General features: G+C 43.4%; 1 protein-coding gene across 2 annotated transcripts; it reads left to right on the top strand.

The window, feature by feature from the left end:
* Nucleotides 1–842: 842 nt before the first annotated feature.
* Nucleotides 843–25,763, top strand: LOC131200895 (fetuin-B-like). Of its 2 annotated transcripts, none has more exons than XM_058188278.1 (7): nt 843–915; nt 10,314–10,424; nt 14,261–14,348; nt 17,812–17,978; nt 19,690–19,803; nt 23,409–23,498; nt 25,172–25,763. In XM_058188278.1, exons 2-7 carry the CDS (start codon nt 10,344–10,346, stop codon nt 25,604–25,606), a joined length of 975 nt encoding a protein of 324 aa, XP_058044261.1. In that variant the 5' UTR covers nt 843–915; nt 10,314–10,343; the 3' UTR covers nt 25,607–25,763. The 2 variants fall into 2 exon arrangements, with proteins under 2 accessions (XP_058044261.1, XP_058044260.1); XM_058188277.1 differs by lacking the exon at nt 843–915 and adding an exon at nt 3,694–3,898.
* The last annotated feature ends 1,243 nt before the right edge of the window (nt 25,764–27,006 follow it).

Raw genomic sequence — 27,006 nt, 5'->3', positions numbered from 1 at the left:
TTTTCTCCCTGGGCTGACAAATTTTGCTTATTTTTTTTTCTTTGTTTGTTTCAAAGTTTTGAAAGTTGCAGCATAGCACTGTGACCTGACAGTGGTGTCAGATTCCAGGAAATCTCTATCAGCATCTCCGGCTGTGTCCCGAACAGCTGTGCCAATAAGTTCTGCCAAGGCCTAGAATTTTTTTTTTCTTTCTTTCCCAACTGAAGCTTTGTGATGCTATTCCATGGAACCCATGTTTTGTCAGCTGTCTGCGTACTGATAAGAACTCACTGCAGGCTCCCCAAGCCTTATCAACAAAATGTCTATGGAGGTCATCCAGGTCACGGTTGTCCCAGAGGTGCTGTTCAAAAAACAACTGGACTTTTCTTGGTTATTTTTCTTGAAAATGTTTCGCTTCTCATCTGGGCCTCTTCGCTTCTCATCTGGGCCTCTGGCCTCTGGTGGCTCAGACTGTTAAGACAGTCTGTTATTAACAGCAGCTGCTTGCCATTACTGCAGGTTCAAGTCCCACCAGGCCCAAGGTTGACTCAGCCTTCCATCCTTTATAAGGTAGATAAAATGAGGACCCAGATTGTTGGGGGCAATAAGTTGACTTTGTATATAATATACAAATGGATGAAGACTATTGCTTGACATAGTGTAAGCCGCCCTGAGTCTTAGGAGAAGGGCGGGATATAAATGCAAAAAAAAAAAAGAAGCTTCTGAGAGAATTTAAGAAGCTTCTTGGATAAGAAGGAAAGTGTTTTGAAGGCAGAAAACCAAGGGGGACCAGGTGCCTTTTGAACAACACCTTTGGGACTTAGCAATGAATATTTTCTTACAGAAACTTCCCACCAACTGAAGTGACAGAACAGCTGCTAAAGAACATGTCACAGCATCTTACATCTCACTGCTGCCATCTGTTGGTGACTACAGGTAATCCTCAACTTGTGATCAGTCTCTTAGCAACTGTTTGAAATTACAATGCCTGTCCACAAAAGGTACCTGTCAACCAAGGGTGTTATTCAGCAGGTTCTGGAGAACTGGTAGCAGAGAACTGGCAAATACCATCTCTGGCTGGCCCCAGAGTGGGGTGGGAATGGAGATTTTGCAGTATCCTTCCCCTGGAGTGGGGTGGGAATGGAGATTTTGTGGTATCCTTCCCCTGGAGTGGGGTGGGAATGGAGATTTTGCAGTATCCTTCCCCTGGAGTGGGGTGGGAATGGAGATTTTGCAGTATCCTTCCCCTGGAGTGGGGTGGGAATGGAGATTTTGTGGTATCCTTCCCCTGCCATGCCCACCAAGCCATGCCTACAGAACCAGTAGTAAAAAAAAATGAATTCCACCATTACTGTCAACCCTGAAGCTGGCCTGACTGAGGCCATTTTGAAACTTCACAGCTTGAGAGCTCAGTCAGGCCAGCCTCAGGGTTGACAGTACCTATGACCCAAATTCAAACTTTATGGCTGTTTGCAATGATGGGCCTGCGATTTCTGAAGATTGTTGTTGTTGTTTTTTACCAATTTCTGTTTTGCTTCTGATTTGTGGCAAAAATACCCATTGGATAGAGTGGATTTGCTTAATGACTGCAGCATTTGCTTAATGACTACCGCAAAAAAAAGTACATAAAATCAGATCTGGTCACATGACTGCCAAGACGTATGCTATAATTCTAGACTCAATTATATTGGTAAGCTAAGGACTACGTAAAACAACTTTGGAGGCATTGTTTGTCATCAAGCATGACGATGCATTTATATTGTATGCTTTTCCTCTGAGAATTTGTGACTGTAAGGCCCTTCCTGAATTTTACCCTAAGTTTAAACAACAACCCTGTGATTTAGGCTGAGCTGAAAAGCAACAGCAAAGCAGAGTTATCCTTTGGCTCTCCGCAGTCCAATGCCTGCTGCATTCTACTAGTTCATGATGAGCTAGTAATCTGGGTCAATAAAGAACTCAGGGAAATAAAGATACATTCCCAATTTGCCTTCTCATTAAAGGCAGAGGTGGGTTTCTGCAGGTTCTGACCAGTTCTGGAGAACCGGTAGTGGAAATTTTGAGTAGTTCAGAGAACCGGCAGTAAAAATTCTGACTGGACCCGCCCCCATTTATTCTCTGCCTCCCAAGTCCCAGCTGATCGGGAAGAAATGGGGATTTTGCAGTAACTTTTCCCTGGAGTGGGGTGGGAATGGAGATTTTACAGTATCCATCCCCCGCCATGCCCAAGCCACACCCACGAAGCCATGCCACGCCCACCAAGCCACGCCCAGAGAACTGGCAGTAAAAAATTTTGAAACCCACCACTTATTAATGGATGCCTCATGATTAATCACATCCCCAGAGTCAGCCACTGTGCAGCTAATGACACACATGTAATCCAAACAATACACTCGTAGTATCATTTCATGACTTAGCAACACTCACAATCTCAGCCACTTTGCAGTGAACATACAAGCCATTTGCTATCCAGCCACAACCACAATGTCGTTGCCATTCACAATACCCACAGATTACATTATATTCTGGTCATAATTTTTTAAAAATAATTTTTAAAACATATTCCAGCTCTTTTGATACTGTGCTACTACGTACAGCCAGCCTCATTTTGAGTCAACTCCACTGCGTCTTATGTCGAGGGAGGGAGGGAGGGAGGGAGGGAGGGAGGGAGGGAGGGAGGAAGGAAGGAAGGAAAGTAGGACAGAAGAGAAAGGAAAGGAAAGGAAAGGAAAGGAAAGGAAAGGAAAGGAAAGGAAAGGAAAGGAAAGGAAAGGAAAGGAAAGGAAAGGAAAGGAAAGGGGAGGAGAAAGGAAGAAGAGGGGAAAGGAAGGAAGGAAGGATGGAAGGAAGATAGAACAGAAGAGAAAGGAAAGGAAAGGGAGGGAGGGAGAAAGGAAGGAGAGGGGAAAGAAAGGAAGGAAGGAAGGAAGGAAGGAAGGAAGGAAGGAAGGAAGGAAGGAAGGAAGGAAGATGACAGCAGGGGAGGAAGAAAGATGGAAAGGAGGGAGGGAGGGAAGAAGATGGAAAGGAAGGAGGGAGGAAGATAGAAAGGTGGGAGGGAGGGAGGGAGGGAAGAAAGGAAGGAAGGAAGGACAGAAAAGAAAGGAAAGGAAAGGAAAGGGGGAGGGAGAGAGGGAGAAGAGGGGGGAAAGGAAGGAAGGTAGAACAGAAGAGAAAGGAAAGGAAAAAGGGAGAGAGGGAGAAAGGGAGGAAGGAAGGAAGGAAGGAAGGAAGGAAGGAAGGAAGGAAGGAAGGAAGGAAGGAAGGAAGGAAGGGGTGTGAGCAGTGTTGGGATTCAAGTAATTTAGCAATTTAGTATTAGGGTTCTCTACCCTAATGATTTCTCCCAACAACCAGTTTGCCAAACTGCTCACAAAGTTAACAACCGGTTCTCCCGAAGTGGTGCGAACTGGCTGAATCCCACCACTGGGTGTGAGGGGAGGGAGGGAGGGAGAAAGACATAGTTCTTTCTGCAGTGAATTTGGTTTAGAGGACATGACCATAATTCTAGGTCAGAATTACCCAGCCAAAGTATATATTTCCAATAATTGACTCACAGGCTGAGGTTTATAGGTGAAGGTGACCATTCAGTAGAACAACAAATATTAGGTATTGGTTTCAAAGTATATATAGAAAGACAAAGCACTGTCAGAGCTTTGCCCTCTTAGCAGAGCTCCAGTTGCTGTCTTCTCTTAATTCCGCAAAAACTTCCGAAATGTCTCTTTTAATTTCCTTCTTGATTGGGATACAGATGTTTCACTTGGTAGCTGCCTCGGCCCATTCTTCCTTTCTTTACCCATCATGCAATTCTTTGGTGGTAAAGGCCGCTGGAGAAGTGGCCCTTGACAAGCTCAATGCCGATCGGTCAGAAGGCTACGTTCTTGCCTTCCAGCGCATTTTTGATGTCCGCGAAATACCCCAGGTAAGGTCTACTCCTTCTACTGACTCTCCTCCCCTCCTCCTCCTCCTCCTCCTCCTCCTCCTCCTCCTCCTCCTCCTCCTCCTCCTCCTCCTCCTCTTCTTCTTCTTCTTCTTCTTCTTCTTCTTCTTCTTCTTCTTCTTCTTCTTCTTCTTCTTCTTCTTCTTCTTCTTCTTCTTCTTCAGCACCGGCCATTCTGTTGTTGAATCATGGTAGCACTCTGTCTACGGAGATTCTCAGTCATCCAGGTCATGGAAGCTTCTTGGATGACAAGCGAAACATCTTCAAAGAAAAACCAGAAAGTCCCGTCGCCTCTTGAAAAAAAAAAAAAGCCTTTGGGACATGGCAGCACTAATGTATCTGAGCAGGAAAGGAATCTACAAAATCATTTGATAGCCCCCAGAAGATAGAGGAAGCTGTCGTGCTGTCCTTGAATCTACTGGTCATTCAGAATTCTAAGACGCTGAGCTTGTCGATCGAAAGGTTGGCATTCAGCGGTTCGAATCCCTAGTGCCGCGTAACGGGGGTGAGCTCCCGTTACTAGTCCCAGCTTCTGCCAACCTAGCAGTTCGAAAGCACGAAAAAAATGCAAGTAGAAAAATAGGGACCACCTTTGGTGGGAAGGTAACAGCTTTCCGTGCGCCTTTGGTGTTTAGTCATGCTGGCCACATGACCACGGAGACGTCTTCGGACAGCGCTGGCTCTTCGGCTTTGAAACAGAGAGGAGCACCACCTCCTAAAGTCGGGAACCACTAGTACATATGTGCGAGGGGAACCTTTACCTTTACCTTAATCCTAATAAAATAAATATAAGGAAAGTAGGGGAAGCCACCGTTTCTCCTGCATACTAAGAGCCATTAGGCAGAATGAAGCAACACTTTGCTAAATATTTATGGAGATTCTCAGTCACCCAGGTCATGATTATCCCAAAGATATATTTTTCAAAAGGCAACTGGACTTTGTTCGGAACTGAAGAAGCTTCTTGCATGAGAAGTGAAAAGATTTCAAGAAAAAACAAAATGCAGTCACCCTTTGAAAAAGCACCTTTGGAGCAACTCTGTTTGCTGACAGATCTTGAAATCCCCTGGGCATTTGCTTTTTTTATTGTTGTTATTATTTTTAGGGGGACAGAATAATGTCTGTCCCAGACTGTCTATTAATCTTTGGAGGTCAAGTTTGGTGACAATGGATGCTCACCTGTTACTAGGCACATGGTGCATATTTTGCACCAGGGTGAAATGCTCCCAGTTTGGACTGGCTCATGCGATCTGGTAGTGATGGCGGCTGCTGGTTCGGAGGATCGGTAGCAAAAATCCCTAGCCCCGCACCCCCTGCTTCTGCTGAGCCGCACCATCAGCAGAGTTTTTTGTTTTTTGTTTACTTTTTAAAGCAGGTTTTTCTTCAACCGAAAACATTCCTTTAAAAGTAAAAAAAAGCCTTTGGGGATCCCGCCCCTCAGCTGAGATCGGCAGAGCCTTTAAACTTAAAAGAAAAATTTTTAAAGGCTACTCTGGGGATCTCACCTGAGTTCCTCATCAACAGAATCTTAAAAAACATGTTTTCTGTAGAAAACATGTAGGAAACCTCTCCTTTTAAGAGATTCTAAGGCACTTACCTGATTACTGATCCAACACATGGCTTTTTTCCCAGCCCGAAAGCCCCAGTTTCACTTTCAGCCAGACAGAATCAATTGCTTAGCTAATCTATTTCCTCAGTAAACAACTAATGCTGGCTGGCTTTGCTGGCTGAGGAACTCTGGGAATTGAAGTCTACAAGCCTTAGTTACTAAGGTTGGAGACCTCTGATTTAAAAATATAAATAAAATAAAATAAAATAATAAAATAAAATATTTGTGCAGCTTTCTGAGATTTGATGTGTTTCTGTAGTGTTTCACTCTAACTACACAAACATACAAAATCTCACAAAGCTTTATGTGGCATTGTGTGTGTGTGTGTGTGTGTGTGTGTATGTTTGTGTGTGTATGTTAGTTGTGTTGTGTTGTGTGTGTGTAAAGTGTGAAAGTTGGTTTTTGAGCTTTTTGTGGCTGTATGAAGTGTGAAGGGCAGCTGCTTTTACACTGTGTGTGAGTCAGTTGTGTTGTGTTGTGTTGTGTGTGTGTAAAGTGTGAAAGTTGGTTTTTGGTACCTCTTATTTATACTTTGTTTATTATTTTTATTTATTGTTATTGGCCACGCCCACCCAGCCACCTGACCACCAAGCCACGCCCACCAATTAAGCCATGCCCACCAATTAAGCCACGCCCACAGAACCGGTAGGGAAAAATTTTAGATTTCACCCGTTTTGCACCTTGTGCCCTCTCAATGTCTTGGCCTACAGGTGGTCTTTGATTTACAACTACAAACGAGCCCCCAAATTTCTGTTGCTAAACGAGACATTCGGTAAGTGAACTTTACCCCATTTTACAACTTTTCTTGCCACATGAGTTAAGTGAATCAGTGCAGTTGTTAAGTTAACCAACACGATTGTTAAGGGAATCTGGCTTTCCCATTGACTTTGCTTGTCAGAAGGTTGCAAAAAGGTGACCATATGAGCCCAGGAACATTGCGACCGTCATAAATGTGAGTCAGTTGCCAAGCCTCTGAATTTTGATCACATGACCATGGGGATGCTGCAATGGTTGTAAGCAGTGGTGAAATGTAAAATCTGTTACTACTATTTCTGTGGGCGTGGCTTGGTGGTGGGGGGTAATGTGACTGGGTGGGTGTGGCCAACTTTTTTTTTTTACTTTTAAAAGCATTTTTTCTACAACCTCTTCGGCTGAATCTCTGACGATCCCAGCTGAGTTGCCTGATCATGAGAGGCTTTTCTTTTCTTTTAAAAGCATTTTTTTTTGCCTTTAAAAGAAAAGAAAAGCCTCTGATGATCAGGCAACTCAGCTGGGATCATCAGAGGAGCCTTTTAAAAGCATTTTTCTACAACCTCTTCAGCCGAAGAGGTTGTAGAAAAAATGTTTTTAAAAGGCTCTGATGATCCCAGCCGAGCCGCGCGATCATTAGAGGCTTTTTTTTTTAACTTTTAAAAGTATTTTTTGGCCAAAGAAAAAAATGCTTTTAAAAGAAAAAAAAAAAACTCTGATGATCGTGCGGCTCAGCTGGGCATGGGGGGGAGGAACAGGGATTTTTGTTACCAGTTCTCTGAACCACCCGCCACCATCGCTACTGGATCAGGTGATCCAGTCCGAACCAGGAGCATTTCACCCCTGGTTGTAAGTATGAAAAGTCATTATTTTCAGTGCCGTTATAAATTTGAGCAGTCACTAAATGAACTGTCAAGGACTACCTGTACAAACTTCCAACAGGATAGTGTCTTTTTCTGCCCGACTCCCAACTGTGCAGGGCCTAAGGCCAATAGATCATTTAAAAATACTCTGTTGTGTCTCGCTCGCTTTCCCCACAGCCGGGCCCCTCTTATCTCCTGCCGAACGCTGAGGAATGTCCTGGCATGCCTCCAGGCCCCAGCCCTGGCACCATGCCCAGACAGGCCGAACAAGACGAAGGGCCTGACGTGCCTCCAGCCCCCAGCCCTGGCTCCATGCCCAGGCAAAAGGAGCAACTAGACCCCTCCCCCTCCCCCACAGCATGTGAGCCTGAGGAATGTGAATTACCAACAGCTGGAGCCTGGAGAGATTCTCGCTTCAGGAGAATTGATAGGCGGCATCAGCAAAAGGAAGGGAGGGGCAGGCCTGGATAAGTGCTGAGTCATGGAGCCACACCCCATGGCCTATATAAAGGATCTGCTTTCTGGCATTCTCTGAGTCAGGCAAAGTCTACCTTGGATTGCTGAAGTCACTTCCTGGTCTCCTGCCTGCCTTGAGAACTGTGCTAGGACTTTGGCAGAGCTGCAGAGGCATGCCTGATACGGACTTCCCCGACCCGGCCGTCAGCGGAGGAGTGGGACACGACATACTCAAACAAATATGGGATTGATGTTCTAAATTCAGAGAGGAAAATTTGAACAAGGAAGAATTAAGAGAAAAATGTTAAAAGCAATTAAGGACCAAGGTGACTTAAGGTACAACTTATCTTATACTCCCCAAAGTAAGCAGTTTCCACAGATGCAGACAAGGACTCTTATCCATTGCAACATTAAAAAAACTGAGAGATTCATCCAGTGGTCTCCAGATTTTCTCTCTCATCATCAGTAAGAGCGTTTTAACAAACTGCATCCCTGTTTGGTTTGGTGGCAGCAGCGCCTCGGATAGAAAGTCCCTACAGAGAGTGATGAGGACAGCCGAGAAGATTATAGGAAGCTCACTTCCCATTATTCAGGATGCTGCTTATAAGCGCTATGTGCTGAGAGCTCAAAGCATTGTTAGAGACCCCGTACATCCACTTTATGATCTTGTTTCTGTTGCTCCACTCTGGGAGGAGGTTTCACAGTATCTATAGCAGGACTACCAGATTCTGTAACAGCTTTGTTCCCTAGGCCCTCCGTCTGGTAAACTCGCAAGATTCGTTTTTCTCGCCATGTACATGTATACATCCGAACTAGACTGTGCTGTTTCTCTGTGTCATATAATAATATATGTAGGTATGTGGGTATATGCACAATTTTGTGTTTATTTATTTTGGCATGTTTATGTAGTGCAAAATTGGAGATGGAGACCCTTTGAGATTTCATTTGAATGTATGCCGATTAATGTACATTCAAAGTGACAATAAAGTTATTCTAAGTCTAAGTAACCAGCATTGCAGTCACCCACCAGAGGTCCAAATCTTTGTGGCTTTTGCACAGTAGTTAGTCCTTGACTTACAACCCTTTGTTTAGCAACCATTCAAAGTAACGACCGCACTGAAAAGCAGTGACTTTTTACGACAGATCCTCGCCCTTCAACATCCACCGTCAAGTGATCAAAATTCAAGAGCTTGGCAACTGGTGTGTAGTTACAATAGTTATAGTGTCCCATGGGTTACATGATGGGCCTTCACAACCTTCCGAGCTGGCCACAATTGGGCCCGGAATTTCCATTGCTAAGCAAGGCGGCTATTAAATGAGTCATATTCAGAAGCATCGCAAGATTTGTTTTTCTTGCCGTGTATATGTACACATCCAAACTAGACTGTGTTGTTTCTCTGTGTCATATAATATATGTCGGCATATGCATATTTATTTACCGTATTTTCTGGAGTATAAGATGCATCGGAGTATAAGACACAGCTTAGTTTTTGGGGAGGAAAATAAGAAAAAAGCTGATTGGCAGGTGGATCGGCCTCCCGGAATACCCCCAGTCAGCTGTTCCCAGAGGTGAATTTTAGCAACAGGTTCCTTGGTTGTGAGCTTTGAGCCTTGCTTTTTTTTGCTTTTTTTTCTGCCTCTGAAAGCCTCCGAAACAGAGCTTCAGAAAAAAAGCCTCTGAAGCTCTGTTTGGGAGCTTCTTTTCTAAAGCTCCGTTTGGGGCTTTTTTTCTGAAGCTCCGTTTGCGGCTTTTTTTCTGAAGCTCCGTTTCTGATGCTTTTTTCAGCCTCTGAAACCTCCGTTTGAGAAGCTGAGTGGGGCTACATTTGGAGTATAAAACGCACCCAGATTTTCACCCTCTTTTTTGGGGGAAAAAGGTGCGTCTTATACTCCGAAAAATACAGTATTTATTTTGTCATATTTATGAAGTGTACATTGGAGGTGGTGACCCTATGCAATGAAATTTCATTTTAATGTATGCCAATTACTATACATTCAAAGAGGCAATAAAGTTATTCTATGTTTATGATCTTTTTTGCCACGGTTGTTAAGTGAATCATGCGGTCAATAAGTGAATCTGGCTTCCCTGGAGGAAGTCAATGGGGGAAGCTGGATTCACTTATTGACCGCCCGATTCCCTTAACAGCTGCAGCGGTTCACTTAAGAGCCATGGGGGGGAAAATGGTCATACAACTGAGAATTGACTCACTTAATAACCACCTTGCTTAGCAATGGAAATTCTGGTCCCGAGGTGGTTATAAGTCGAGGACTAACTATGCTGCCAAGCATAGAGAAAAGACATCAGAAGGCCGCCACCGCTGCACTTCCATTACTCGGTTTCTTTTTTATTATTATTATTATTAAAAAGTTTTACAGAAAATTTCCACAAATGCCTCCCCTCTCGCCCCCACCAGCCACCCCCCCTCCACCCTCCACCCAATCCCCCCACCCACCCACCCGGACTTCCCAGAGCAAAATACAGGGTATAACATCTAACAATCGTAAGCTAGAATACACTAATTATCCATAAACTCCCATCCCTCCCCTAGAGCCTTAACCCCCCTTTCCATTCCTTCGGTTTCTTGACATCATGTAACCAGGTTGACCTCCTAATTTTTTCTGAAGGTTGATTTGAAGACTCATTTACTTCCTTGCAATGTGCTTTAAGGTGATGGGACACCCTGCCTTGCCATTTCAAGAGTTTTTGTTTCTTTGTCCATAGCGGCATGGCGGTTCTCTTTTCTACATCAACATGGATGTGTTAGAAACGGGCTGCCATGTCCTGACTCGGAAACACTGGAAAGAATGCAAGATTAGAGACATGCACGAGACGGTAAGTAACCGATCTTCTTCGGTTAAAAGAACCACCAATGAGGATTAGAAGGAAGTCACGTCAGACTTATTGCAATAGCAATACCGCTTAGAATAATAATAATAATAATAATAATAATAATAATAATAATAATAATAATAATAATAATAATAATAATAATAATATTATTATTATTATTATTATTATTATTATTATTATTATTATTATTATTATTATTATTATTATTTAATTTTTATACCGCCCTTCTCCCGAAGGACTCAGGGCGGTTAACAACCAGATAAAATACAATACAATATGCTACAATAAAATAAAACCAATTAAAAAACTTATTCAATATGGCCAATAATTTAAAATTATAAAATACATAATATAAAACCCCATTTAAAATCCAATTTAAAAAACCCATTTTATGCCAGTCCTGCTTGGAAGAATAAATACGTCTTCTTCCGGAGGTCAGGAAGTTGTCGAAGTCCTGGGGGAAGCTTGTTCCAGAGGGTAGGTGCCCCCACAGAGAAGGCTCTCCCCCTGGGGGTCGCCAGCTGACATTGTTTGGCTGACGGCACCCTGAGGAGACCCTCTCTATGGGAGCACACCGGTCTGTGGGAGGCATATGGTAACAGAAGGCGGTCCCGTAAATATCCCGGTCCTAAGCCATGGAGCGCTTTAAAGGTGGTAACCAGCACCTTGAAGTGCACGCAGAAGACCACAGGCAGCCAGTGCAGCTTGTGCAGGAGAGGTGTTATATGAGAGCCACAAGTGGTTCCCTCTATCACCCGTGCAGCTGCATTCTGGACCAACTGGAGCCTCCGGGTGCTCCTCAGGGGAAGCCCCATGTAGAGAGCATTGCAGTAGTCCAGGCGAGAAGTGACGAGGGCATGAGTGACCATGCATAAGGAATCCCGGTCTAGAAAGGGGCGCAACTGGCGAACCAGGCGTACCTGGTAAAAAGCTCTCCTGGAGACGGTCGCCAAATGATCTTCGAAAGACAATCGTCCATCCAGGAGAATGCCTAGATTGTGCACCCTCTCCATTGGGGCCAATGATTCGCCCCCAATAGTCAGCAGTGGTTGCAGCTGACTGTATCGGGATGCCGGCATCCACAGCCACTCAGTCTTGGAGGGGTTGAGCTTGAGCCTGTTTCTCCCCATCCAGACCCGCACGGCCTCCAGACACCGAGACAACACTTCGACAGCTTCATTGGGGTGGTCAGGGGTGGAAATGTACAGCTGGGTGTCATCCGCGTACAGTTGATAACTCACCCCAAAACCACTGATGACCTCACCCAGCGGCTTCATATAGATGTTGAACAGGAGAGGCAAGAGAACCGACCCCTGCGGCACCCCACACAGGAGGCGCCTTGCGGTCGATCTCTGCCCCCTTGCCAACACCGTCTGCGATTGGTCGGAGAGATAGGACGAGAACCACCGAAAAACGGTGCCTCCCACTCCTAAACTCCCCAACCCTCACAGCAGGATACCATGGTCGATGGTATCAAAAGCTGCTGAGAGATCTAGGAGGACCAGGGCAGAGGAATAACCCCTGTCCCGAGCCCTCCAGAGGTCATCCACCAACGCGACCAAAGCCTTCTCCATGCTGTACCCGGGTCGGAAACCGGACTGGAACGGGTCTAGATAGACAGATTCATTCAGGTACTGGGGTAACTGATGTGCCACCACACTCTCAACAACCTTTGCCACAAAACGAAGGTTGGAGACTGGACGATAATTTCCCAAAACAGCTGGGTCCAGGGAGGGCTTCTTGAAGAGGGGCCTCACCACCGCCTCTTTCAAGGCAGTGGGAACAACACCATCCCTCAAGGAAGCGTTAACAATTCCCTGGAGCCAGCCTCGTGTAACCTCCTCAGTGGCCAGCACCAACCAGGAGGGACACGGGTCTGTTTCATAGTGCCTGTACTGCTTCATAGTGCCTTACAGCCCTCTCTAAGCGGTTTACAGAGTCCTCATATTTGCTCCCAACAATCTGGGTCCTCATTTTACCCACCTCGGAAGGATGGAAGGCTGAGTCAACCCTGAGCCTGGTGAGATTCGATCTGCCAAACTGCTGGCAGCCGGTCATCAGCAGAAGTAGCCTGCAGTACTGCACTCTAACCACTGCGCCACTGTGACTCTTATAGTTTGTCCCGTAGCTCTGACACTTAGGTTATTAGGTTTCCTAATAATGGAATAGCAGCATAGAAGGGACCTTGGAGGTCTTCTAGTCCAACCCCCTGCTCAAGCAGGAGACCTGATACTCATGACGGCGAACCTATGACACACGTGCCTAAAGGAGCACTCGGAGCCATGTCAGCTGGCACGCATGGCATTGCCCGTTCCTCTTCCGGGTTTCTGGCATGCATCACCTGTTTTTTTGTGCATACAGCAATGCCGGAAACTGGAAGAGCTGGTCTTCCGGTTTCCGTCGTCCACATGTGCACCAGCCAGCTGATCTTCGCGCCCGCATGTGTGCCAGTAACCGGAAAACAAGCTGGCTGGTGCGCAAGTGTGCACCGGAAACCAAAAGTTCATTTCCTGGCCTGAGCATGCCCACTTGGCAGCTTCAGGGGTGGGTTCTACCTACCTTTACTATCGGTTCACAATGGGAGCATATGCACAGATCGTCCATAATGACATCCAGGCAGGTGGGCGGAGCCTCCCACCGCTTTTACTACCAAACCGGAAGCAACCCACCACTGGGCAGCTTCTCTTCCGGGTTGCGTCCCCGATGAGCGCGCACACAGATGTGCACACTCCCTTTTCGGGATTCAGTGCCAAAAAGGTTCTCCATCACTGCCCTATACCATTCTGGACGAATGGTTGACTCAGCCTTCCATTCTTCTGAGGTCAGTAAAATGAGGAGCCAGGTTGTTGGGGGGCAACAGGCTGACTCTGTAAACCATTTAAAGCAGAGGTGTCAAATTTGCAGCATCACATTATCGTCACATGACGTATCGCGACTTTTTTCCCCTTCGCTAAACCGGGGGCTTTGCTGGCGGGGGAATTCTGGGAGTTGAAGTCCTCCAGGCTTAACAATGCCAAGGTTGGAGACCCTGGTCTAAGGTAGAGATAGGAAGGCTTGGAAAAAAACCAGAAAAATTGGGGTAAAAACAGGTTTTTCTTCCATATTTTTCCAAAGCCATTTGGAAAAAAACAGAAAAATGGATGGGGAGAAAAAAAAACAGGAATTTTTTCAGTTTTTTTCCAGGCCTTCCCATCTCTAGAACTCTAAGACTGGAAGTAGATCGGGTGGAATTCATATCATATCTGGTGGATCAATTACCTATGCTGCACGAATGAGCATTCGTAATAATATATTCTGCAGTTCAAAAAAGTCAGTGGGGCTGTAAGCCACAGGAAGAAATGTAGGATGTATAGAGATATAGAAAGCAAGAAATGTAGACATTTTCGAGGGATGTGGTGGCTTAATGGGTAAGACACTGAGCTTGTTGATTAAAAGGTTGGCAGTTCAGCGGTTCGAATCCCTAGTGCCACATAACGGGGTGAGCTCCTGTTACTTATCCCAGCTTCTGCCAACTTAGCAGTTCGAAAGTATGTAAAAAATGCAAGTAGAAAAATAGGGACCACCTTTGGTGGGAAGGTAACAGTGTTCTGTGCGCCTTTGGTGTTTAGTCATGCTGGCGATATGACCACGGAGACGTCTTCTGACAGCGCTGGCTGTTCGGCTTAGAAACGGAGATGAGCACTGCCCCCTAGAGTCGGGAACGACTAGCACGTATGTGCAAGGGGAACCTTTACCTTTACCTTAGACATTTTCACTTTTTTTTTTTCCATTTTGGAAGGAAAGTAAACTGGAGTCTAACCCTATCTTTCTTGTTACAGGTCTATGGCCAATGTAACGTAGTAATTCACTTCAACAGAAATTCGGATGGTTCACACTTGTACAGTTATCGCTGTGATTTACGCCCACGTACGTATTTTCCATGTTTGCCTGCAGGTAGCTTTGCAAGAAAAATCTCTCCAGCACAAACACCTCCCAAGTGCCGTTTTGCAGATTTCCTCGCAGAAATTTTAAAAGTAAACACAGAAGCCCCCAAATGAAGCCTTGTCTCAATCTTCAAAGCATCTTGGCTACATCTGTACAGGTAGTCCTCAACTTACACCAGTCCATTTAGTGACCATTCAAAGTTACAACGGCACTGAAAAAAAGTGACTTACGACTGTTTTTCACACTTAAAATTGTTGCAGTATATGCGTGGTCACGTGATCAAAATTCAGATGCTTGCCAATTGGTTCGTAATTATGACGGTTTCAGTGTCCCGGGGTCACGTGATCCCTTTTTGCGACCTTCTGACAAGCAAAGTCAATGAGAAGCCAGATTCACTTAACAACCCTGTTACTAAATTAACTGCAGTGATTCACTTAACAACGGTTAAGTGAAAGGTCATAAAATGGGGCAAAAGTCACTCAACAACTCTCTCACTTAGCAACAGAAATTCGGGGCTCACCTGTGTTTGTAAGTCAAGGACTATCTGTAGTTTTAGTTTGCTCTATTTCTCAGCCACAGGTGCTTTGGGGCCCAATTTCCTTTCTATATATTTTTGTGACAGATTTATGCATTTTTCACACAATTTTCTTCTGCGTGTACTTTCTGCCAACACCTCTTTTTAAGTACAAGAGATTATTTTCTACAAAATACATAGTTCAGATACACAATCGTAATACCGTACCTACATTTTTTAGCTAATTTTTGAATTGCAAACAACATCATAAAACTAAAAGAGAGAGAGAATTCAGGGTTTTTTATTCTCAGTGAAACGACCGTTTCTGTCCCATTCATGATTTGGTTAACATAGAAGGGAGGGAGATCCTTTTGATCTCTAAAAAGAACAGGAGCTGTCGTTTAAAACTTAAAAGAGGCACATGAAATAAAACACATTGCTTCTCACTGAAGGTTACTTTGCTTTCTTATGTCATATGTCAGTGATGGTGAACCTTTTTTGGCACTGAGTGCCCAACCCAGAATGCGTATGCATGTGTGTGCGTGCGTGCGCCGGAGCGCCAGAAACCAAAGACCAGCTGGCTGGTGCCCGCATGCCTGTCTTTTGGCCGACGTGCAATGCGCGCCATCACTAGCTGGTTTTCGTGGGCCAGAACTCCCGATTATAGCCAGTTTATGTAGTGGTTAAGGCAGGGGTGTCACTCTATTTCATTGAGGGCCACATCAGGGGTAGGCATGGCTGGGTGGCCAGATCGACGTCACTCATGTCAGGGGGTACCAGTGGCAACCAAGTGCTAAGGCAGGACTTTCCTAAGACCCTATCTCACTCTCATTATAATCTCCTTCCTTCCTTCCTTCCTTCGTTCCTTCCTTCCTTCCTTCCTTCCTTCCTTCCTTCCCTTCCCTTCCCTTCCCTTCCTTTTTCCTTCCCTCTTTATTCTTCTTCTTCTGTCGTGTCCCACTCCTCCGCTGACGGCCGGGTCAGGGAAATCTGAATCAGGCGTGCCTCTGCAGCTCTGCCAAAGTCCTAGCAAAGTCCTCAGGGCAGGCAGGAGATCAGAAAGTGACTTGAGCAAGATATGTTTAGACTTTGCCTGACTCAGAGAATGCCAGAAAGCAGATCCTTTATATAGGCCATGGGGTGTGGCTCCATGACTCAGCACTTATCCAGGCCTGCCCCTCCCTTCCTTCTGTTGCCTCCGCCTATCAAGTCTTCTGACGCGAGGGTCACTCCAGTCGGCAGCTGTTGGTAATAAATCTTCCTCAGGCTCACATGCTGTGGAGGAGGGGGAGGGGTCTAGTTGCTCCATTTGCCTGGGCATGGAGCCAGAGCTGGGGGCTGGAGGTATTTCTTCTTCTGCAGCCTGTCTGGGCATGGAGCCAGGGCTGGGGGCTGGAGGTATTTCTTCTTCCGTGTTCAGAAGCAGATAAGAAGACCCCGGCTGTGGTGAGATTGGGCGAGACACAACATCTTCCTTCCCCTCTTTCCTTATTTTTCCTTCCTTGCTCTCTTCCCATCCTTTCTTATTTTTCTTTGTCTTCCCCTTCCCCTTTCTCCTTTCCTGTCCCTTCTTGCGTGCTCAAATGCAAAAGGGGAAATGTTTCTCCTTTTGCTTTGCTTTTAGTTTGTTTTGATAGCACTCTACCAGCAAAAACAAAGCTTGGGAGAGCTTTGTATGCCCCCCGCCCCACGTCCCATTTTCGGCCACAACGGCCTCCTGCAGCCCTCTGCAAGTTCTGTTTTCGCTGGCAGAGGCACTGCAGGCCAGTGGGCCAGATCTAAGCCTCGCGGGCCTCATCCGACCCGTGGGCCTTGTGTTTTACATCCCTGGGTTAAGGCATCAGGCTAAAAACTGGATGACCGTGAATTCTAGTCCCAGCTTGGGCCTGACGCCAGCAGTGATCTTGGACCAGCCACTTTCTCTCAGCCACTTTATAATGCCTTGGTAAGGCCACACTTGGAATACTGCACTCAGTTTTCGTTGACGCAATGTAAAAAAGATGCTGAGACTCTAGAAAGAATGCAGAGAAGAGCAACAAAGATGATTAGGGGACTGGAGGCTAAAACATATAAAGAACGGCTGCAGGAACTGGGTATGTCTAGTTTAATAAAAAGAAGAACTAGGGGAGACATGATAGCAGTCTTCCAATATCTCAGGGGCTGCCACAAAGAAGAGGGAGTCGGGCGGTTCTCCAAAGCACCTGAAGGTAGAACAAGAAGCAATGGGTGGAAACTGATCAAGGAAAGAAGCAACTTAGAACTAAGGAGAAATTTCCTGATAGTTAGAACAATTAGTAAGTGGAACAACTTATTGTTGTGAATGCTCCAACACTGGAAATTTTTAAGAAAATGTTGGATAACCATCAGTCTGAGATGGCGTAGGATTTCCTGCCTGGGCAGGGGGTTGGACTAGAAGGCCTCCAAGGTCCCTTCAAACTCTGTTGTTGTTATTATTATAGCCCTAGGAAGACAGTAATAGCAAGCCAGTACACAAAAAACCATGCCAGGAAAATTACAGAGACTTATCCAGGCAGTCTCAAGGAATCAGATACAATTAAGCAGAAGGAGGGAAAATCCAAATTGAGGTTTTTTTATTTTATTTTGCATTTATATCCCACCCTTCTCCGAAGACTCAGGGCAGCTTACACTATGTTAGCAATAGTCTTCATCCTATTTGTATATTTATATACAAAGTCAACTTATTGCCCGCAACAATCTGGGTCCTCATTTTACCTACCTTATAAAGGATGGAAGGCTGAGTCAACCTGAGTTTGTTTTTGGGGTTTCAAGTCTGATGCTGATTGGTAGAAGAAGCGGCTTAATTTTCAAGCTGATCCAAGCTTTCTTTATTTCAGTTCATTTAAACGTACAAACTCAAATTTAAATGTCTTGTCTCACCTTATTAAATAACATTTCTTTGCTTTTCTAAAGTTTGTAGTTCGATTATTCTGCGTCTTTGTCCCGATTGCCCAACACCTGGAAATACTTCTGAAGCCCATTTTCAGCAGACAGCATTGGAGACGCTGGCCAAATTCAACGCTGAAAATAATCATTTTCATTACTTTGCCCTTGTTAAAGTCACCAAAGCCAGTACACAGGTAAAGTTGAAATGGAGCATTTTTCAGCCAGAAAGTTGATGCTTTATCTTTCATTGGTATGAAGACTGCTACAGGGTATAGGCTAAACTCAGAAATTAAAAATAATAAATGAAAATAATCCCAAGAGAGCGTGATTGACTTCTGCATTATTGCCAAAGAAATGTTGTGACCCAGGCCCAGGTAGGTAGTAAGAAACTCAGTCCGTGAAAAAACAAACAAACTTTATTCGAACAGCTGAGAATTACTTCATTCCCAGCGTTGTTCAACTCAAATTAAAACAAATGCCTCCCAACACAAATTCCTCAATTCTCTCACAAGTCTTGGTCCAATTAGGCAAACTGCCAAAGGCCTTTCTTGGCAAACGTTCACAAGTCACAAAAATAAAGGCAAGAGGTAGATGAAGCAGAAGATGAAGCAGAAGATGAACTACCAATGTTGTTTTCCAGCAAAGCTCGAACGCCAGTGCTGGTCTGTTTTAAGCTTTATGGGAGGGGCCAATCATCTCTTGGCCCTACTCCCGAGTTGTCCTCTCTGCTTGAGCTGCTCTTGCCTTCTGGCAGCTCTTCTCATGCGTGCATTAGGAACAGGCTCCTCCTGTTCCTTTGCCTCACTACTATCAGTCTCTGGAGGCTCTGGAGTCCGCACCTCACTTCCTGATGGCCCTGGCTTCACCTCAGCCTCATCGCTGTCGAACTCCGTTGCCAGCTCCGTAGGCTGCTGACGGACCACAACAAGAAAGTGCAGAGCCAGATTCACAAGGTCTGCAGGAATCTGATGTAAAGTTGATTTAGTTTTTATCTGCCAGAGGGCTTCTCAGGAGCATCCAGTTTCCCATATGCATGGGCCTCTGATCTCTGGACAATGTGACATTCAATGTGATCACTGAATATAAATATTCTTTTATTAATAAGGACACTTGACAATGTCCTACCAATTCTCCAGGACCTAGTGTTGAGAATTATGGGGACAATTCTGGAGGGCATCAGGCCAGTAAGCATACAAAACATTTGTTAGACCAATTCTCGAATACAGCTCATCAGTCTGGAACCCACACTGCATATCGGACATTAATACAAGTGAGCACGTCCAGAAATACTTCACAAGAAGAGTCCTCCACTCCTCTGCTTGCAACAAAATACCTTATGCCACCAGACTTGAAATTTTGGGCTTAGAAAATTTAGAACTACGCTATCTTTGGTATGACCTGAGCATAGCTCATAAAATCATCTGCTACAATGTCCTTCCTGCCAATGACTACTTCAGCTTCAACCACAACAATACACGAGCACACAATAGATTCAAACTTAAAGTGAACCGTTCCCATATCAATTGCAGAAAATATGATTTCCGTAACAGAGTTGTTAATGTCTGGAATGCACTACCAGACTCCGTGGTCTCATCCCAAAATCCCCAAAACTTTAACCTAAGAGTGTCTATTGTTGACCTCCCCGCATTCCTAAGAGGTCTGTAAGGGGCGTGCATAAGAGCACCAGTGTGCCTACCATCCCTGTCCTAATGTTACCTTTAATTGTATTCATTTTATGTATTCAATTCATGCTTATATGTATGTATGTTGTTTGATATGTAGTTGACAAAATAAATAAATAAAAAAAAAATAAAGATTGGCAGGGTACCTAAGATTAGGAGGACACATTGTCTTCCTGCAGACAATGTGGCCCACTCTAATTCCTTGTCTATGATTTTTTTATAGTGGGTCATTGGTCCTTCCTACTTTGTGGAATACCTCATGCAGGAGACTTCCTGTCGCAAAAGTCCACCTGTGTCTGACATCACTCAGTGCTCCCTCCTCCCAGTTGAAACCGCAGTAAGTATTCGCTCATTGTGCATAAAACCAATCTTGCCATTATGGCTCAATGCGTTCTTTCTGAAGAACCACATTTTCAACAGCTCACATCATGTTCTTTATTCATCAGTGCCGGCCGGACTCAATGGCTGCTTTTATATAGCATTTAGATTGGCTTAAAATGGGGTTGGATAATCTGTGGGAACACAGAAATGATCTTAGTTCGTTGTATAAATCCATCAAATTATGCCATGCTATAGTTTATGAATAAAACAGGGACGCAGTGGCTCAGGAGCTAGGACGTTGAGCTTGTTGATCGAAAGGTCGGCAGCTCAGCGATTCGAATCCCTAGTGCTGCCGTGTAACAGGGTGAGCTCCCGTTACTTGTCCCAGCTTCAGCCAACCTAGCAGTTTCGAAAGCACGTAAAAATGCAAGTAGAAAAAATAGGGACCACCTTTGGTGGGAAGGTAACAGCATTCCGTGCGCCTTTGGCGTTGAGTCATGCCGGTCACATGACCACGGAGACGTCTTCGGACAGCGCTGGCTCTTTGGCTTAGAAACGGAGATGAGCACCGGCCCCTAGAGTCGGCAACGACTAGCACGTATGTGCGAGGGGAACCTTTACCTTTACCTTTATAGTTTATGAGTTTGGCCGTTGCATTGTGGGAGGCTGAATGCTTCTTCTGACAGATTAACAAGAGGTAGATTTATTGTACAAATAACAACCCCCTAATATGTTAAGCATATTATATTCAGATTTATACACTATTCATTTATTTATTTATTTATTTATTTTATTAAATTTTTATACCGCCCTTCTCCCGAAGGACCCAGGGCGGTGCACAGCCAAGATAAAACACGAAATATATACAAGTTAAAACATTTAAAACCTAGCAAATTACAAAAAGGCTGAATATTAAAATTTAGTTTTAAAATTTTAAAAATATTAATAAAACCCCAAATTAAAATTTGACACTATTATGCCAGTCCCACTTGAATAAATAGGTGTGTTTTAAGCTCACGACGGATTTAAGCTATCTGCTATGCTTTTTTTTATAAGTGATAAGGACATCATTTACAGCACTCTACAAGGTTACAAATTTCAATGTTCCACTGTGTTCCTAATCATCCATGTTTCTTAACACTAAAGGTAGTAGTAATACAATTCCTTCTCTGACTTTAGGGACTGCAAATTCTATTTCTTTATGCAGGGCTCAATTGTCGTTCAAACCACACTTGATGCTATGTTTTCCCAACCCACTCCTCCCAATACGCATATGGTATTACTCCCGGGTGCCATTGCTAGCGTTATAGCTATCTTATTCTCATTTGCTTCTCAATCTCTCAGCCTTTGTAAGGGGGGGGGAATTACTCGCTTGTGACTAGCTGTAGCTGGTTTGTGTCTTTGGAAGGCTTGTAAAGTTGCTAAAGGTAAAGGTTCCCCTCGCACATATGTGCTAGTCGTTCCCGACTCTAGGGGGCAGTGCTCATCTCCGTTTCTAAGCCGAAGAGCCAGCGCTGTCTGAAGACGTCTCCGTGGTCATCTGGCCGGCATGACTAAACGCCAAAGGTGCATGGAACGTTGTTACCTTCCCATCAAAGGCGGTCCCTATTTTTTTACTTGCATTTTTTACGTGCTTTTGAACTGCTAGGTTGGCAGAAGCTGGGACAAGTAACGGGGGCTCATCCTGTTTACGTGGCATTAGGGATTCGAACCGCTGAACAGCCGACCTTTTGATCAACAGGCTCAGCATCTTAGCCACTGAACTACCGCGTCCCTTCTATTATTATATATTATTAGTGGAGCTGTTAGGCTCCACCAAACCATTTATGTTCAGATTTATGCACCACTGCCTTCTCCTTCAGCTTTCCAACTCAACACCCTTTCTTTCTCCACTGACATTCACACCTTGCACCTTCATAGTTTCTTTCTTTTTTTTATCACTCCACACTACAGTTGTGGACTCTTAAAGACCCAAGGGACACAAAACTAAAAGAAAGGAAAACTCACACAAAAGCTCTTTAGTTTGGACATAAATTCTTAAGTGAACACAGGAGTTGGGTTTTCCAAATCTGAAGTTAGTATTCCGAAGGAAACTACCTATTCTGAGTGAAGAACAATTGGGAGGCAGATGCTAAAATTAGTTATAATATGGATAGTCATTGACCCCAAAATTTACTCAATTCCTAAGTGAGACAGTTGTTAGGTGAGTTTTGTTCCATTGTATGACTTTTCATGCCACATTACGTAAGTGAATCACTGCAGTTGTTAAGTTAGCAACACACTTGTTAAATGAATTGGAATTTGCTTGTCACAAGGTCACAAAAGATCACGCAAAGGATGCAACAGCTGTAAGACTTTTTTTTTTCAATGCCCTAACTTCAAATGGTCACTAAACAAATGATTGGACTACCTGTAAATCTATCAAAAGACAAATAGAAGATTTTTAATGTTTTATGCCTATGTTTCTATTCTATTATAAGTTGCCAGAGTCATCAGAACAGGAATGGAATGGAATGGAGTGGAGTGGAGTGGAGTGGAGTGGAGTGGAGTGGAATGGAATGGAATGGAATAGAATAGAATAGAATAGAATAGAATACTTTATTTGGCCAAGTGTGATTAGACACACGAATAATTTGTCCCTGTTACATAAGTTATCAGTGTACTTGCAAAACAATAAAATAATAATAATAATAATAATAATAATAATAATAATAATAATAATAATAATAATAATAATAATAATACAATAGGTGGTATATTAGAGAGAGAGAGAGAGAAATTCCACATAGAAGTGGTAAAATAGGTTAACATCTAAAGTTACTTTCAGATCTTGCTTTTATCATTCAACCTGTTGACATATTTTATATGTATTCTTACAGAGATGGGCAGCAAGCACAGAATCATAGGGTTGGAATGGACATTGGTGGTTTTCCAAGTCCAAACCAAAGTCTGTTCTTAGAAGGACCACTAAATCATCTCAGATAAGTGTCTGTGCAATTTTTAACAACTCAAGAGGAATGGTATTCGGAATTCAAGTTTAGTGTTTGTTTTTTATATTTTCAGCCCAACCTATGGACCATAAGATTAATTCCATTTCATTCCATAATCATTAAAATAATAAAATTCTGATCTGGAACACCAAAATGGATTGCCTATTCTGGAAGATCTACTTCCAGAAAAAATATTCATAAAATGGTTGGATTGCTGCGATCTGAAAGGAAAACGGAACATTCTGGAATTTCCTAGAACATTCTGTTTCCAGTTTTACACATGTATATAGAAACACTCTTGTTCAATATCTAGATGGAATTGCTGGGTGAGTTTTTCAGTTATTTTGTGATCCAGTATCATCAGCATGCTGCCCAGAGTCAATCTGTGAAGCAGATGAGTGCTTTCTAAATTTAATAAAGAAGTACATACATAAATGGACCACAGAAATGGTCATTTTGAGGAAAAGAAATGACATGCCAACCATAGAGACTAAGGAAAAGGCCTTTTGATATAGGATACGGAAAGAACATTTTACAATGCTGTCCCACAGCATAGTAGAAATACCTGAGCAGTTAATTTTGTTTTGTTTTGTTTTGTTGTTATTCATGAAAATTTTCTCTTTTGCTCTAGGAAAGAGGTCTATGCAAAGGTTCTGTGATGAAAGATGAAGTAGAAAAAAAGAAATTTGTCACTGTGAAATGTGATTTCTTCCCACGCCCGGTAAGTTTATTTATTTATTTATTTATTTATTTATTTATTATTCGAATTTATATACCGCCCTATCTCCCAAAGGACTCAGGGCGGTTCACAGGCATATAAAACATCAATATACAAATTAAAATAATCCTTAAAAAACTTATTCTAACGCCCAGATAATTAAAAATCGAAATATAAATATAAAATATAAATATTAAAATCAATTTAAAACCCCTCTAAATGTTCCTCAGTCACCTATCATCTGCAGAAAACATTCATACCTGGGTTGTGGAACAATTTATTTTTAAAACTCATTGACTGGCTGGATTAAGCAGACAGAGAAAAATCAACTTAATAAAGTTATTGTCAATTAATTACTTTTAATAATGCTGTTGCCTAAAGCTTGTGGAATGAGTCAGTTTATAACTCTTAAAATAACATACAATTAAAGAAATCAAAAGAAATGGAAACAATTGAACAACATTCATAAGAACACAAACAAGTTCATAGGTAACTGTAATTTTATGTGGAAAAGATCCTGAGGAGCCTTATTTATTTATTTATTTATTTTATTAAATTTTTATACCGCCCTTCTCCCGAAGGACTCAGGGCGGTGTACAGCCAAGATAAAACACGAAATATATACAAGTTAAAACATTTAAAACCTAGCAAATTACAAAAAGGCTGAATATTAAAATTTAGTTTTAAAATTTTAGAAATATTAATAAAAACCCAAATTAAAATTTGACACTATTATGCTAGTCCCGCTTGAATAAATAGGTGTGTTTTGAGCTCACGACAGAAGGTCCGAAGATCAGGCACTTGACGTAAGCCAGGGGGAAGTTCGTTCCAGAGCGTCGGTGCCCCCACAGAGAAGGCCCTGTTCCTGGGGGCCGCCAGCCGACACTGTTTGGCGGACGGCACCCTGAGGAGACCCTCTCTGTGAGAGCGTACGGGTTGGTGGGAGGCATAAGGTAACAGCAGGCGGTCTCGTAAGTACCCGGGTCCTAAGCCATGGAGCGCTTTAAAGGTGGTAACCAAAATCTTGAAGCGCACCCGGAAAACCACAGGAAGCCAGTGGTTTCAGTACTCTCTGAGTTTAGTTGATTTCTGTTCAGATTCATTACCGAAACTAGGTAAAACCATCAATGCTAGTACATCACTACATCACCAGCACTGATGATGTTACCCAGTTTGGGTAATGAAACGTCTGCAAGAAAACAACCAAGCTCAGAGAGCACCAAGGATCCCTCATTTCAACCCTGAGTTACAAATATTCTCCATATAAAAGATCGTGGGATTCTTTTAATTCTGGCCATGTAGACTTACAACAAAGTAGAATTAGCTCACCCATTAATAGGTTTACCCAGTGGTGGGATTCAGCCAGTTTGCACCACTTCGGGAGAACCGGTTGTTAACTTTCTGAACAGTTTGGTGAACTGGTTGTTGGAAGAAATCATTAGGGCAGAGAACCGGTTGTTAAATTATTTGGATCCCACCACTGGGTTTACCCATTAAGTCTGACCGTAATTAAGATCTACCTGTGAGGAAGTACAGGTGGAAAGATCTTCCCTGTCTGCCCAACGCTGCATCCCAGAGAGCAGAAGTTGCGAACGCCAATTGTCTCGAACATTTCACCAAATAGGTAAGCATGAGCCTATTAACCCCCTCAGCCACTTTGCTGTATCTCTTATTAGCCACCAGGAACAGGTGAACAGATTCCACAATCCACATCTAGACCTGGGCAGGAGGAGCATCAGGACGATGGGGAAAGACCCAGAGATCGCCATGAAGAGAGTCGACACCATCATCGCCCCTCTCGTCCCCACCACCACAAACATCGTGGACAGGATCAGGAAGTCCAGAAGCCACACCAGCCTCAACCCACAGCTGGCATCCAAGAGACACAATCAGAGCAAAAGAAACCCGTGGGCAAAGTGATCATCCACCCTCCTTCGAGCGAACATCCATTACCGGAAGGGCAGGAGCCCAATCCAACCTCTGGCCCTACTGTTGCTTCTCCAGAACAGGAAGCTGGTCTCACTCAACAATCAGACCAATGTCCAGGAGACGCTATAGTAAAAATCCCTGGCCTTGAGCTGCCTTCACGGCCAAAGGCTGAAACTTCCTAAACGAAGAGTGATGTACAACGCTGATAGCTTTAATTCAGAGGAAACAAGAGCAAAAACCCTCTGGATGAGCAGGAAAACAAAGGAAGGGAAAACATGCTAGAGCTCTTTCATTACCAAAAAGGATCTGGAAATGTAGACGTAGCAAGTATTAATATATGTGAGCGTATTAGGAAATCCTCCTGATACGGAAGTAAATAAATCTTGGTAATTAAGCTTCCTTAATTCTTGTGATCTTTGCTTTAAGTTAGATGTATAAAGTCAGTAGTGGGTTTCTACCGGTTCGCCCCGGTTCGGACAAACCGGTAGTGGCAGCGGCGGGAGGCTCCATCCACCCACCCGGCCATCATCATGGATGCTCTGTGCATGCGCAGAAGTGCCATGGATGACTGAAGGGAGCGCGCACATGCACTCACTGTTCCGAACCAATAGCGAAGGTAAATGGAACCAAGTACTGGTATAAATGACAGCCAAATTATTTATTTATTTATTTATTTATTTATTTATTTATTTTATTATTTATTTATTTATTTATTTTGTCACAAAAATATATGTAGGTATCATACAAAAAGATTATATAGTAAATAAACATATATATATATGGGTAAATATAAAGAGGTATAAGCATATATATAGGAAGGAGAAAAGAAAAAACAATAGGACAGGAATGGTAGGCACGTTTGTGCACTTATGCACGCCCCTTATGGTCTTCTTAGGAATGGAGTGAGGTCAATAGTAGAAAGTTTTTGGATAAAACTTTTAGGATTATGGGAAGAGACCACAGAGTCAGGTAAAGTATTCCAAGCACTGATGATTCTGTTACAGAAGTCATATTTTCTGCAATCTAGATTAAAGCGGTTGACATTAAGTTTAAATCTATTAGTTGCTCTAGTATTATTGCAATTAAAGCTGAAGTAGTCTTTAACAGGAAGGACATTACAATAGATGATTCTGTGAGTTAAGCTTAGGTCTTGTCGAAGGCGACGGAGTTCCAAGTTTTCTAAGCCTAGGATTTCAAGTCTGGTGGGATAGGGTATTTTATTGTTTTCAGAGGAATGGAGAACTCTTCTTGTAAAATATTTCTGGACACGTTCAATTGTATTGATGTCAGAGATGTGGTGAGGGTTCCAAACTGGCGAGCTGTATTCTAGAATTGGTCTTGCAAATGTTTTATATGCTCTGGTTAGTAGTGTGGTGTTTTCGGAAAAGAAGCTATGCAAAATTAGGTTTACAACTCTTAGAGTTTTTTTTGCTATGTAGTTGCAGTGGGCTTTGGCACTTAGATCATTTGACATGAAAATTCCAAGGTCTTTGACTTCATTCATTCATTCTCCCATATTTCTGTAATTATGGAATTGGACGAGAGAGAGACAGAGAGAGAGAGGGAGGGAGGGAGGGGGAGA

This window comes from Ahaetulla prasina, chromosome 6 (genome assembly GCF_028640845.1).
Source record: "Ahaetulla prasina isolate Xishuangbanna chromosome 6, ASM2864084v1, whole genome shotgun sequence".
NCBI classification, from domain to species: Eukaryota; Metazoa; Chordata; class Lepidosauria; order Squamata; family Colubridae; genus Ahaetulla; species Ahaetulla prasina.
This window is presented reverse-complemented; position numbering and strand designations above follow the sequence as displayed.